The 14,417-nt window shown below is 38.4% G+C and overlaps 1 protein-coding gene across 4 annotated transcripts in view; it reads left to right on the top strand.

Moving 5' to 3' along the window:
- CACUL1 (CDK2 associated cullin domain 1) overlaps positions 1-14,417 on the top strand; it is an 82,317-nt gene that overhangs the window by 26,342 nt on the left and 41,558 nt on the right. For all 4 annotated transcript variants that reach the window (XR_006209430.1, XR_006209428.1, XR_006209429.1 and 1 more), the window contains exons 2-3: positions 34-160; positions 1,073-1,175. Coding sequence is in view for 1 of the 4 variants with exons in the window: in XM_042961129.1 (XP_042817063.1) it covers positions 34-160; positions 1,073-1,175 (230 nt within the window). In the remaining 3 variants the exon portion in view is untranslated. The remainder of the gene's footprint in view (positions 1-33; positions 161-1,072; positions 1,176-14,417) is intronic.

Below are 14,417 nucleotides of genomic sequence, written 5' to 3'. Positions count from 1 at the left end.
TGTAGTAATATTTATTTTACTTTTTACTTTTAGTAATGAATGTTATAACTATTGAAGATTATAAGAGCACTTACTGGCCAAAATTGGATGGTGCCATAGATCAGCTTTTAACCCAGAGTCCTGGTGACTATATCCCCATATCCTATGAACAGATATACAGGTAAGTCAAGATTTCATTTGCCTGGGTTTGAGAGGGTATGTTGAGATTCATGACACCTTGAATTACGGCAGTAGGTATGCATATAATACATGTATGGTGAGGCTCTATAGGTGATTTGTATATTCCACACTTGGTGGTTGGAGGTTTGATTTTATACTTTCTGCTTCAGAATTGGCTTTTGAATCAAGGTAGAGTTAACCTCAACTCGATTAGACTTCCTCCCACCTCAGCCTGCTACCCCCACTATACATAATGAAGAAACTTTGGAGGTCAGTGAAAAAGACACGAATGACCAGTATCTGGTGCAAAAATAATGTATTTTTTGTTTCACAGGGACACCCTTGCTCGATCTGTTGATGTTTATTGACACACAATTCTGTCTTTGGTTATTTTGTTCTCCGGGTCCTGGTAAATGGAAACAGCAAATTAGTGAGGACCTGGGGTAGGACATGAGATCAGCCCTGTCACAGAGGAGGAAGCGACAGTTGTGTTGTTCGACACAAGTGATGCACAAAGAGATTACATTGCAAACCTTTTGTGAGTTAGAAACTTGGTGCTAATTATCTCTCTCCCTTATTTTGATATTCATTGAAACGAGAGAGTGAGTGAGAAGCTAGTTTGTAAGTAGTTATAGTCAGATTCTCAGATTCTCACCTGATACTGGATTATCTACTACTGGCAAAATGTGTAATGCATTACTCTGAAAGATTTGCAGCTGGTGGTAGTATCTCTTTCATCTGAGCACTGATTGGGGCAAGGTAAACTTCTATTTAAAAGTTGTGATTGGTCAGTTTTTTAGGCCCGAATTGATTATTTGACCAGTGTCCGTATATCCAAAGTATGCATTCATCTTAGGTTGAATGAAGTTCTTTGTTGCTAACTTGGTTTTTCTGTTTTGGTTTTCCCCCACAGTTGTGTGTATAAATGTGTCTGCCAGCAGCATTCAGAACAGATGTACAGTGATCTGATTAAAAAGATAACTAATCACCTAGAGAGAGTCTCGAAGGAGCTGCAGGTAAAAAACTGATCGTACTGATTTTTGCTTCCTTGGGATTTTTGGACTGGTTGAAAGTAGTCTCTATGATATATATTTGGAGGCTTGTTAATTTATAAATATTTCCTAGATGAGTATTGACCAAATTACCTAACCTTTAGAGTAATTTGTTAGAAAATGAGATATAAATTGTGGAACTTTTTAGATTGAATATACTTCAGACTTTAACAGATTCCATTTATTATGTCAGTGTTGCTTTTATTTAAAACTTGATTGTTTCTGCTAACCTTAGTATTTGATGACTTTTATAATATAAATGTAGGTATATTTTAATTTTTTAACTGTAACCTTTTTGATATTATCTTTGAGGATTGGTGATGGCCTGCTAGTTTCTAATATTTGCTAATATAAACAAGTGAAGTCACATTTTGTTGATAAACCCTCTGTAGATGAACATCATCCCAGCTGTAAAATTTGGGTAGGGCAGGTTGCAGAAAGTATTCTGTTGAAGGAAGCACTTGGCCTCTGATCCCTGTCCCTCCCTGCCTTAGTAAAGTTTCCAGTGCTTGAAGGTCAGGGACTATCTTTATGCCAGGGCCAGATCATATTTTCGTTCTGGTGCAGAAGTGACATGTATAGAAAAGTCACTCAGCAATAGATGACCAGGATCCATACCACACTTAGGAAGTGCTCCAGCAATTCTGGAATATCCACAGTTTCTAGCATGCTTTGGCCTTGGATATTGTTCCTCACTTGCCTTCTGGTCTGAGGTATCTTGGTCTTGTTTACTGCAAACAGTTGCCCTAAGTAGCTTTTATTTATTTATTTTTTGATTGTAGCCAGAGCTGTGTTTATCATGGCCAAATACATAGTTTTCCTGTTGTTAGAGTGTAAATTGTTCTTTAATCTTTTTGCCACCAAATATGAAATATTTACTCATTTAACAAACAAATTTATATATTAAAAAAAATTTTTTTTAAAGTTTTATTTATTTTGAGAGAGAGCAGGCCAGGGAGGGGCAGAGAGAGAGAGGGAGAGAGAGACTCCCAAGCAGGCTCCACACCATCAGCATGGAGCCCAACGTGGGGCTCGAACTCAAACTGAGATCATGACCTGAACTGAAACCCAGAGTAGGACACTTAACCGACTGAGCCACCCAGGCGCCCCTAACAAAAAAGTTTGGTACCTAAGCATTATAAGTTGTGGATGAAACCCAGGATCTGTGCATGATAGCTTTGAGTTACTTGCTGACGAATTCTTGATTCTACGCTTGCCCTTACTTCTCACATCCAATTTACTACCAGATCTTGTTTGCTTCCTATTTCTCTCTTGGCTCCTGTCCACTTCTCTTCACTAGCCACTACCAACCCAGGCACTGAAACACTCATCTAAGCTGGTTACTCTGCCTCTAGTCTTCACATCTCTTGCTTTATTCATTTCAGAGTGACGGTTTCTAAAGCATAAATCTGATGATCATTTTTCTACTAGATGGATGTTCAGACTTTTTCATATGACTTAGGAAACCTTTCATTATTTGATTCTGCTTATTTCTGTAGCCTGATATGTTATGTGTCTGCTCCTGTGTATTGAACTTACTTCAGTTCCTTGAACAGTTTATGTACTCTTCTTGGCTTTTGCCGTGTTAACTCGATGGCCTGGAAAGTTCTTCCTTTTTCTCTGCCCTCTTATTTTTTTGGCTGGCGTGATCTTACTCTGGCTGCAGCTTGGACATCATTTGATTTGGGAAACATTCTCTGATACTTTGTTCCCCCATGTCTGGGTTTGGGGGCCCCTCACCTGTGCCTTTGCGACACCTAGTATATTATTGTAGTTCATTCTGGGTATTATAACTTCTTGTTTAGCTGTGCCTTTCCCTCCACCTGCCCCCAATATTATTTTCTGGGAAGGCAGAGGAACATGTCTGCTTTCTTTGTTATTGTGTCTTTAGCACCTAGCCCAGTATCTGATACATCCTAGCTGTTTTTATTGCGTTGTTAGTACCTAGTCTAGTATCTGATACATACTAGGCATTACATGCCTATTGAATGCAATGTATATCAAATATTTACTAATAAATAATTTACTGCTTGTTGAATAACCTTTTTCTAGTAGAAATCTGAATGTAATCATCTTTTTTAACATCAAGCATTAGGTGGTTTTGGGGTTCAGGAGTACCAGAGCTTTTATTAGAACAGCAAAGAACTCAGTATCCTCAAAAAGGATGATTTTATTAACACTGTTTTGCTGTTATTGAAATAATACTAATTAATCTTCTAAAAGAAAAAAAAGCAAACCATTTCAGTTCAATTATCAGGGCAAGATATGCTACTTGTCCTATTTATATCTATGAAATGTGGGTTGAAAATGTTATTATGTGTATTACACTTGGGCCCTGACTTCACATGTAGATCATTAATTTGACCAATAGAACTCTGATTTGCTAAATTCATTTGTTAAATTGGAGCTTCTGCTTGAGTAGATTTTTCTTGTATTTAGTCTTATTAAGCACTGTAAGACGTTTTTTCATTCTTACAGTTACAGTGTTATGTTTTTAAAGTTAGAGGGCACAATAGTATTGTATTATCAAGCTCAATCAAATTGGTAGTTTTGGAAGGTCACTTGGTTACATCTTTGCCGTGTGTTTGCTTCACCAATTATCAATAATATGAAGGTAACCTGTTACTTGCCCAGGCTGTGCTGCCTGGGGTACCAGTCGGTACTCTGGAGTCACTAAGGTTTAGAGACTAAGTTTCTGAGGTTTTGGAGAATGGTCCCTGTCAGTGTGCCTAGAGCTCTCTCATTCTTTATCATGAATGTCTGATTGTCCGTTAACCTTACTTTATTGATGGACCTTCATTTATTTAACTGATTTTTGATTGATGAATATTTAGATTGCTTCCAATCTTTGGGTGTTACTAACAGTGCTGCAGTGTTTACTACGTCCGTCCGTATTGCAGTTCACCAAAGTTGTACCAACGTACAGTCTAACCAGTTACGTATAGATCAGAGTGCCTGTTTTCCCCCACCCTTTCTTACTAATACAGCATATTAGAAGACTAAATTTTCACTTTAGGTAATGAAGTAATTTTTATTAAAAACGAAAACATAAGAGTGGTATCTTTTTTGATGTTAGTATTTTGGAAAGCACATTGATAAATGTAAAGGTAATATATAAAACCAAGGGAATGTAGTTGATTTTTAGAATCAGTACATGTTCTACTTAAGAGTTCAGCGATATGGCCTATAAAAATATTTTACTTCAGAATGATATCTTTTGTAAGATTCTAAAGTCTAACCATTATTAAATAGCCTGGTGAAGTGGGTAAAAACATGGGGAGCTGCGTTTTGGTCTCAACTCTGCCACTCAGTAGTTGTGTGCCTCTTGAGTAAACATGCTGGTATCTTGTAAATTTTCTCAACATTGAAATGAAGTGGCTTTACTGAAATATCTGGTTGCATTAAGCAAAGTAATAAGGTATTTTGTCTACTGCTTCCTGCTTGGCAAATGCTTCTTCGTTGTTTTCCCAGGCTCAAGCTTGTTAGTGTCCACCTGTGTGGAATGTTCTGGACTCCTTGCGCTCCCCTCAAAGCAAAACAGACCATTGGAATTTTTCCTTCTGGATACTTACAACACCTTGGCAATGACAACCCTGTTAGAGCAGTTGTTGCGTTATATTGTTTCTGCGTCCGTGTTTGGCCATCTCGCAGGTCCTCCTATGAGGGCGCAGACTCTGTTGTGTTTGTCTTTTTATCCGTCATGTCTGGCACACTCCCAACACAGCAACTAAATTTGACCTATCCTATGGAAAGAGTAGCCTGATTAGGTACATACAATCACTAATCTCTAGATGTTTAGGCATTTTATAAATTTATTCAGTGTTCAGTTGATTCTGTTTATGGATTTATTCATTGTTACAAATACGTGGCATAAGTTTTCATGTGGAACAGAACAAGACTATATGCCAGGCTCCATGAGCCAGAAAAGTTTAATTTGGGTGGAACGTTTTGTTTGCAACTCTGATTTTAGAAATGAAATACTGTTAAAATTTGCTAAAACAAAAATGGGATGAGTTGCATTTGGCACATCATCAGAAATGTAGTACTGGTGTTGATAAATCCATGAGTTAGACCTTCAGGGCATGGGCCTTTATCTTTCAAGGACATCTTAAAATAGCTGCAGGTTTGTATGGTTTATGTGTCAGAGTGACTTATTTATCTCCATCATAAGTCATATCCTGTTGGGGAGACTGAAGGGTATATGAAATAATCTTCCATATTGCGCAGTTATTGACTTAAAAACTAGAGACTACTGTTTTCAGAGATTTCAAAAGATTTTAATTAGTTAAACCTAAATGTTTCTGCGTAACTGTATACTCTAACGTGTTGACTCTTAAAAAAAAAATCGGGGCACCTGGGTGGCTCAGTTGGTTGAGCGTCGACTCTTGATTTTGGCTCAAGTCATGATCCCAGGGTCATCGGATTGAGCTCTGTGTCTGGCTCCACGCGGAGTGTGGAACCTGCTTAAGATTCTCTCCTCCTTGGACCCTCTCCCCTGCTCGCACTCACTCTTAAAAAAAGGAAATCCTAGTTCTTTTATTTTGGAAACAATGACTTTTCTACCACTTAAGTAACTTTAAAAAGCTTTTTTGTTATTTAGTTTATTAAGTTTCAAAAATCACTTAAATAGCTAACCCTACTCAGTATTCTGCTTACATTATACTACACAGCATGTATATCTATACTTTTTTACCTACTACTAGATTGTTTGAGCTGTGATAGTGTTTTGCGGTAGGTTTTTTTTTTCTTCCAAGTTTTTATTTATATTCCAGTTAGTTAATATATAGTGTAATATTAGTTTCATGAGTAGAATTTAGTGATTCATCACTTACATGTAACACTCAGTGATCATCACAACAAATGCCCTCCTTAATACCCATCATCCATTTAGCCCATCCCCCTGCCCACTCCCTCTGCCTCAGGTTTTTTTAAAGCCATTCTGCTCCCTTGCATTTAACTCCTCTCTTCTTTAAATAAATTCTCTATTAATATATTTTCCTTTTTCTGTATCTCTAAAGCCTCAAATGTGAATTTCTAGTTCTGATTTTTTAATATACCAGTGAATGGAAATAGGTAACAGGTTTATTAGTTTAGTGAACAATATTCTGGTTAGTTGTGGAAAATTCTGTTGAAACTCTTAGCAGTCCCCATACTTTTGGTGAGGGCTCAGACCAGGTTCTCCAAATGTCTGTTGACCATTTCAACTGGGATTTCTTCTTGTGGATGCCTCATATTCGTGTCTAAATCTAAATTCCTCTTCACCCAAATAATTTTCACTCTCAGACTTGAGATTTCATGTTCATCTTTGACTCCTTTTTTCTCCTTCACCCCTTGTTTCCAGGTGATTGTCAAGGTTGATAGAACACTATCATTTCCCTTGCTTCTGTCATCTTTCAGTCTAATTGCTGTTGTTCTTCTCCATGTCAGTATTGGCTCATGTCTGCAGCATTCTCCCAGTTGGTTTTTCTATACTCTTTGGTTAAGTAATCTTCTGAAAACACTAATATGATGGGCACACTTTCTTGTTCAGAAACCTTAGACTCCCTACTGCCTTTCTCAGTCACAGTCAATTTTTTGGTTAGTATAAAAAACTGAGCTGGTTGATTGGTTATGGGGGTTCCTAGTGGGAAACCTGATGTAGCCAGTGCCTTCCATCCAGGTATATAAGGTAGTCTGTTAGGTATAACAGCAGATAAATGATTGATAAGGCTAGATAATTTGGACCAACGCTTTACTGATTACAATGTAAAAAATGGACAAGGTTGCTAATAAAAAGTGTAAGGAATTATAGGATCACAATCGGAGAGAAGGAAACCCAGAGAGGGGAGTCTAGCACTTGAGCCATTTCTCCACTAGGGGCCCCTGTTTATTCTGGAAAAGAAAGCTAATTGGCCGAGAATTTAATAGAGTTTTGATGGGCTTGTGGGGGTAGGGCGATAAAAATTGGGAGATTAGAGTCCATCAAACGTGAAGGATCACATCCCAACAGTAGCAAAAGTAGTAAGTTACCGACTGTTGTAACTGGCGCCTGATTCCTGACTGCATTAAGGTGGTGTGGATTGGCTAGTGCCTCTAGTTGCTTACCAGAAGCAAAAGTAAATTGTCTCTGAGAAAGATAACATTATCTGAGGCATCAGATGGTTCTCTGATTTTTCATAAACAGTATCTGGCACTCCATCAGAAATAACTAGTCATGTTAGGAGGTGAGCATAAAAGTAAAAGAAATGGTAAAATCCATTTCCGGACAAGAATTGAGAGAATCCGTCATCTGTAGTCTCTCACCTTAAAGAAGTAATGAAGAGTGTTGTTCAGATAGAAAGAATATGTTCCTAGATGAAAACTTGGAGAATCAGGTAGAAATGAAGAACAACAGAAGATAAATGTGTGAGTGTAGAATAATAATGATAATGTCTTATAGAGTGTAAAAATCTATGTAATCAAAACACATGACAATTACATGTAAGGTGAAAGGGAGTACCTGGGTGTCAAATGTTCTAAGGCCCTTGCATTGTGTAGAAAGAGGTGAAATACTAAGTTAGACTGATAACAAGGATGCAGTCTGTAATTTTAGGGTAGCCACTAAAAGAATGGTAAAAGAAAGTATAATTAACAGGTAACAGAGGAAGAAAATGGAATAACTTAAAAATAATCAAGGAAATCAAGAAAGGATTAAAAAAAAAAAGGACAGAGAACAGATGGAACACATAGAAAACAAATAGTAAGGTAATAAATTTAAACTTCAGCATATCAAGCAAGGGCCACCTGGGAGGCTCAGTCGGTTAAGCATCCGATTCTTGGTTTTGGCTCGGGTTATGACCTCACCGTTTGGGAGTTTGAGCCCGATGTTGGGCCCTGTGCTGCCAGGGTGGAGCCTGCTTTGGATTTTCCCTCTCCCTCTCTCTGCCCCTGCCCTATTTGCGCTCCCCCTCAAAATAAATGAACTTAAAAAAATTTTTTTAATTAAAAAAATCATTTAAAAATAAACTTCTGTGCATCAATTATTATGTGAAATGTTAAGACTACCATATTTAAAAAAGTAAGCAGATTATCAAACTGAATGCAATTCTGCAACCTTATGAAATGCTGCTAATATGAGGCAGCATATTTAGCATAATCTTAGACAGAAGGATTGAAAATAAATGATGGAAAAAGGTATACCATACAAACATAAGCCTGAAAGAAAGATGATATAGCTACATTGATATCATAAAAAGTAGACTCAGAGCAAGAGGTACTATTGTATATAAAGAGAACTTGTTTTAGGTTTATTTATTTTTGAGAGAGAGAGAGTGCACGCGTGCAAGTTGGGGAGGGATAGAAAGAGGGAGAGAGAATCCCAAGCAGGCTCTGTGCTACCAGCATAGAGCCCGATGCAGGGCTCGAACCCACGAACCGTGCGATCATGACCTGAGCTGAAATCAAGAGTCGGACACTTAACCGACTGAGCCATCCAGTTGCCCTTAAAGAGAACTTTTTATAATAAAAAGTTCCAGTTCCAGGAAGGTATGTAACATTTCTAAAACGTGTATGCACCCAATAACATAACCCCTAAAAGGATAAACAGACACATCCATAATCATAGTGACAAGTTAACACATCAGTGATGTTAGCAGCATTTATCTCAAGAAATTAGAAAAAGAATACTGATGAAACCCAGAGAAAGAATTAAGTCACAATCTTTGCTAGTAGACCGTTGAAATGATCAGAAGTGTTCAGGAAACTGTGGTACAAAACAGAGTAAGAAAAGTGCCATGACAGACTAACAGTGTAATAGTCACAGCCAGATGGAGGAGTAGAGAGGAGGCAGCATTAAAAATGATACGGCATGAAGAATGGGTAGATGTTTGGGGAGGGAGCATTTTGGGGCTAAGAAAGCTTCATGAGCAAAGGCAGTTTCTGGGGAGGTTTGGGTAGCAAAGAGAGGTCCTGTGAAGTTAGATGTGGTGTTTGAGGGAAACTGGGGGGAGATCAGGCGGAAAAAAGGCAGATTGGAACCAAACTGTAGAAGCCCTTACGTACTAGGAGTTGCATCTTAGGTCAATGTAGAATACAAAAGATTATATAAATATAAATCGGTTGCAGTAGACCAGGTGAACTACAGGTCCACAGTTCCTTATCTGAAATTCTAAAATCCAAAAAAAAGCTTTGAAAGCGTATTTTTCTTTTTGTAAGTTTGGTGTCAAAACTCGTGTTGTAGTAAAACTTGATTTAAACTCGTGAGGAACTTGGTGGGAACATTTACATATTTTTTTTCCTCAGAAATATCCGTGTGTTACGAATTTCTCCCAGAAGATCAGTGTGTTGCTATTCCCAATCTCTACTGCATATTCCCAATCTCTACACATCACATATTGTGTAGATACCATGATACCTTCTGAATCTGAAAAGTTCTGAATTAATGGCACACCTCTAGCCCCAGGAATCTGGGACAAGAAATTGTGGACTTGTTGGTAAGGAGAAGGGAGAAAGCAGCATCTAGAATGTGTTGCAGGGATCAGAGAAACAGAATAGCTAAAACCGTGACCAGTTGGAAGAGAGGCAGGGTGAGCGGATTGAGAGATCGATATGGTTTCCATAGAGATGTTGGCAGTTGCTAAAGGGGACTTGAGAGATAGGGAAGGAAGATAATGGTTTGAGAACGTTCAGGTCTGCAAACATTGAGTGTCCATGTGTGGGCAAATGTGCTAGATGCTAAGGCTGCAGGGATAATTAAGATGCAGGTTTATTCTTTAGTACTGTTTAGGGGAAAGGTGTAATGATCGTTTTAATATATTAGAATGTGACGAGTAATAGGATAGAGGTAGGAAATGAGTCACAAGTCTTGCTAATTTTCCCCCGTGTGAAGTGTCTCAGATTGATCCCATGCCATGTCCCTAGTTTAGGTCCTCATTGGGACTTGGCTGAAAAATAGAAAAAGATTTCTAATTTGTATCTTGGCCATGCAGCTTGCCTTAGTCCATTTTGTTTATTTTTCAGACTTACCATCTATTTTCTTAACCTTTTGACTCTCTATTTACCTAAAGAGCAAAGACCATACTCCTTAACAGTTAGGATTTCAAGGCTCTTCACACTGTGAACTCGGCAAGATAGTGTAACATTATTTTGCTATTGAAATTTAAATGGGCTGGGGCGCCTGGGTGGCTCAGTCGGTTGAGCGTCCGACTTCAGCTCAGGTCACGATCTCACGGTCCGTGAGTTCGAGCCCCGCGTCGGGCTCTGGGCTGATGGCTCAGAGCCTGGAGCCTGCTTCTGATTCTGTGTCTCCCTCTCTCTCTGACCCTCCCCCATTCATGCTCTGTCTCTCTCTGTCTCAAAAATAAATAAACGTTAAAAAAAAAAAATTTTTTTTTAAAAATTTAAATGGGCTGTGTGTTTTCATCCTCATGTGTTTTCTCATTTGGTTTCTTTTGCCACTATGAACAATGGGGTTGGTGCCCCATGCAGTTGAAAATCTGAATGTAACTTTTCACTTCCTCCAAACTTAACCACTAGTAGCCTGTTGTTGACTGGAAGTCTTACTGATAACATAAGCAGTTGATTAACACATATTTTGTATATTATATGTGTTATATATTGTATTCTTACAATAAAGTGAGCTAGAGAAAAAATGTCAAGAAAATCATAAGAGAAAATACATTTACAGTACTGTACCGTATGGAAGAAATCCGTGAATAAGTGGACCCATGCAATTCAAACCCGTGTTGTTTGAGGATCATCTCCCCCCTTTCAGGAAAGGGGCGTTCTACTTGTCTGTTAGGGTTTGCTGAGCTTTTAATTTTAACTCCATTGTTCCCAAGAGGCTTAATTAATCACTTTCTCTTCTTTGCTTCTGTAGCATTTTATTTGTATTGCTACTGTCGTCCTTAGTTGAGCACTTTGACGTCTATTTAGTTACCGAGGAGGATGCCATCTGTGCAGCCTGTGAGCTCCTTGAGGGCAAGAATCCTGACGTACTAGCGTTGGTTTCTTTTGGCCTGTTGTAGTCTTGAGCTCAGTTAAGTACTTATTACATAAATATTCTAGTCATAATGCCATTAATCGAATGTTTGCGTTTCTCTTACTTATGGGATGCACGGTAGGAGTATATGTCTCTATCTCATAGACGTTAGACTTAGCTAAGTGACTTGCTTTGGCCTGTGAATTATGAAAGAAAGTGAAGTGTGTATGGTGAAGTATGTACCCAAAGATCTGAAGCCCTTAAGATCAGCTGTCCGATTTTCTGAATTTCCCTTTGCCTGCTAAGTGTTTCAGATGGTGGAGGCTTTCTTATCCCGGGTCCCTGGGTAAGTATGACATGGAACAGACTTTCAAGATGGGCCTGTAGCCTGAGGAAGAAAGCTTTGCTCTGTATTTTTTTCCCAGTTTGCACTCATTGAAAAAATGTACAAACTTGGTTTTAGTGTAGTCATGAAGTTGTGCAGCCATCACTGCTAATTTATTTATTTATTTGTTTGTTTATGTTTATTTGTTTCTGAGACAGAGACAGAGCATGAGTGGGGGAGGGGCAGAGAGAGAGGGAGACACAGAATTCGAAGCAGGCTGCGGGCTCTGAGCTGGCAGCACAGAGCCCAACGCAGGGGTCGAACTCACAAACTGTGAGATCATGACCTGAGCCGAAGCTGGTCGCTCAACCGACTGAGCCACCCAGGCGCTCCACATCACTGCTAATTTAAAGAACGTTGTAGGTACCCTAGCAAGAAAACCGCTAGTCACTGGCAGTACTTTCCCACCCTCCCCTTCTCTCAGCCACTGGCAACCACTAATCTGCTTTAAGGTTCATTCCTGTTTATATCATGATTAATACTTCATTTCTTTTTATGGCTGAATAACATTGCATTGTATGGTTATAGTACGTTTTATTTATTTTTATTTTTTTAAGCTTATTTATTTATTTTGAGAGAGAGACAGAGTGTGCACAAGTGGGGGGTGGGCAGAGAGAGAGGGAGAGAATCCCAAGCTGACTCCACACTATCAGCATAGAGCCCAACTTGGGGATCAAACCCACAAACCATGAGATCACGACCTGAGCCGAAATCCAGAGTCAAACGCTCAAACTGACTGAGCCACCCAGGCACCCCTATAGTACATTTTATTTATCCAGACTTTGTTATTTTAAGTCACTGAGATCAGTATTTGAGTTGACAGTATTTAGAATATCCTATTTGCCCCAACATTTGGATAATTGAATTTAATGGATAGAACATTCTGTACTCTTAAAACTGTCTTAAATGACACTTCCATACTTTGATTATTTTTGTGTACATCTGAATCCAGAATCCATTAGAGCAATCATGAGGCATTTTCCCCCATGTAATGTTGATAAATTTATTGTATACATTAATGCACTTTATTCTTTTGAGAGTATATTTTCACTTTCACAACAGCTATTGATGTTTTGATCTATTAGCTTTATAGCCAGTAACCTGTTCACAAGTGTGTTCCTTCCAGCAGTTGGTCAGTCATCCGGAGCTTGCGCTGTACATCGTGTACGTGAATATTGTGTTTAAACAGGCTTGGTTCTCAGGCCAGGACATTGGCCTGAGACAGGACAATAACATTGACGTGTTAGGAATGGTACCGGTAATACTAACCTGAGTTCAGGGTTCTGAGGAGAGGCCACAGAAACAGACATGGGGAAGAAAGATGTTGCAGTTTTTATTCCCCAGTAGGGCTGAATTTGGAACGGTTAGATGAGTATTTGTCAAGTAATTGTGTTTAAACCATTTATTTTACTAAGATTGGAGTAGTTTTAATGTCTCGTGAGCTGAATATATCTTGGTTGAGGTCAATATAATTTGACTCCAGACCTATTCGTAATAATGGAAATTAATAGAAACTAAACCACAATTAGTCAACATTATTTAACTTTGTGTCGCTCTTCAGAGACACCAGATTACAAATAAAAGCTTTACTGCCAAACCGCCAACAAACTGAGCCAAATTGTCTTGGTGTTTGAAGTCAGAGCAAGGGTTGCTTTGCTGTTTGTGTTTTGTCCAGTGGGTGGCAGCATAACTCAACTGGTTGTCTTGGTGGCCAATTTGAAATTTTATGTATTTTTTAGAGGCTAGAATTTCTGTACTCTGTTTAACTACAGAGTGTGTTTTGAAAAAAACTTTCATCCCCCGAATATGCTATTTAATCCTTACTGAGTATGATATTTTTTAAACTTTCTTTTAATGTTTATTTATTTTTTAGAGAGACAGAGTGCAAGCGGGGGAGGGAGAAAGAGGGAGACACAGAATCCGAAGCAGGCTCCAGGCTCTGAGCTGTCCGCACAGAGCCCAACATGAGGCTTGAACTCACCAACCGCGAGATCATGACCTGAGCTGAAGTTGGATGCTTAACCGACTGAGCCACCCAGGAGCCCCAGGATGATTTTAGATAATAAGAAAATTGCCTATTGTCTCTACATAGATTTCAAGTAAAATAATTATCATTGCCAACTGGTAGGCAGCTCTTCATATGTGTATTTCACTGAATTTTTTTTGAAAAAGTTATTTTGAGATCTATTTTTTTATCCAAACTGAAACTTAAAGCACTTGTTATAGCAAAGTTGTTCTTGTCTCACTGAATTTGCCAGTGAGATACTTCAACCCTCTGCAGACCATAATTCTAGTAAGTTCACTGTCAGTTTTTCAAGATAGGGATTGTGTTTTCTTTTTATATGCCCTCATGGGGCTTAACATAGTGTCAGAGAGAGATCCAATAAAATACTTGCTGATAAAAAGCATGTGCTTGCTTTACAGCTGAGATTACTAGAACCATCTACTTGTTACTTAAAACAGCATCCTGAAGATGGAATTTGTGATTAGCAAGAGAGTCAAATCACTCCAGTAATGAATAGATGTTTGTAGTTATTTATGATCACAGTGTATACAGAGTACAAATATGAGTTGTATTCTTTTTATTTATTTTTAAAATATTCATTTATTTATTTTGAGAGAGAGAGAATGAGGGAGGGGCAGAGAGAGAATCCCAAGCAGGCTAATGTGGGGCTCGATCTCACAAACCGTAAGGTCACGAACTGAGCGAAAGTCAAGAGTCCCCAGTTATATTCTTTTTAAAATAAACTTTTTGTTTTGAGACAGAGTCATGTATTTAAATTGGAAAAGATAAGGGAAAAAGTTTTCTTTAAAAAATAAGCAAATAGGGATAAGTGGTAATTTTTGTTAAGTATTAAAAGAGGTGAGGTGTGTAGAAAGTGAG

The sequence above is a fragment of the Panthera tigris genome, chromosome D2 (genome assembly GCF_018350195.1).
Source record: "Panthera tigris isolate Pti1 chromosome D2, P.tigris_Pti1_mat1.1, whole genome shotgun sequence".
NCBI lineage: Eukaryota > Metazoa > Chordata > Mammalia > Carnivora > Felidae > Panthera > Panthera tigris.
This window is presented reverse-complemented; position numbering and strand designations above follow the sequence as displayed.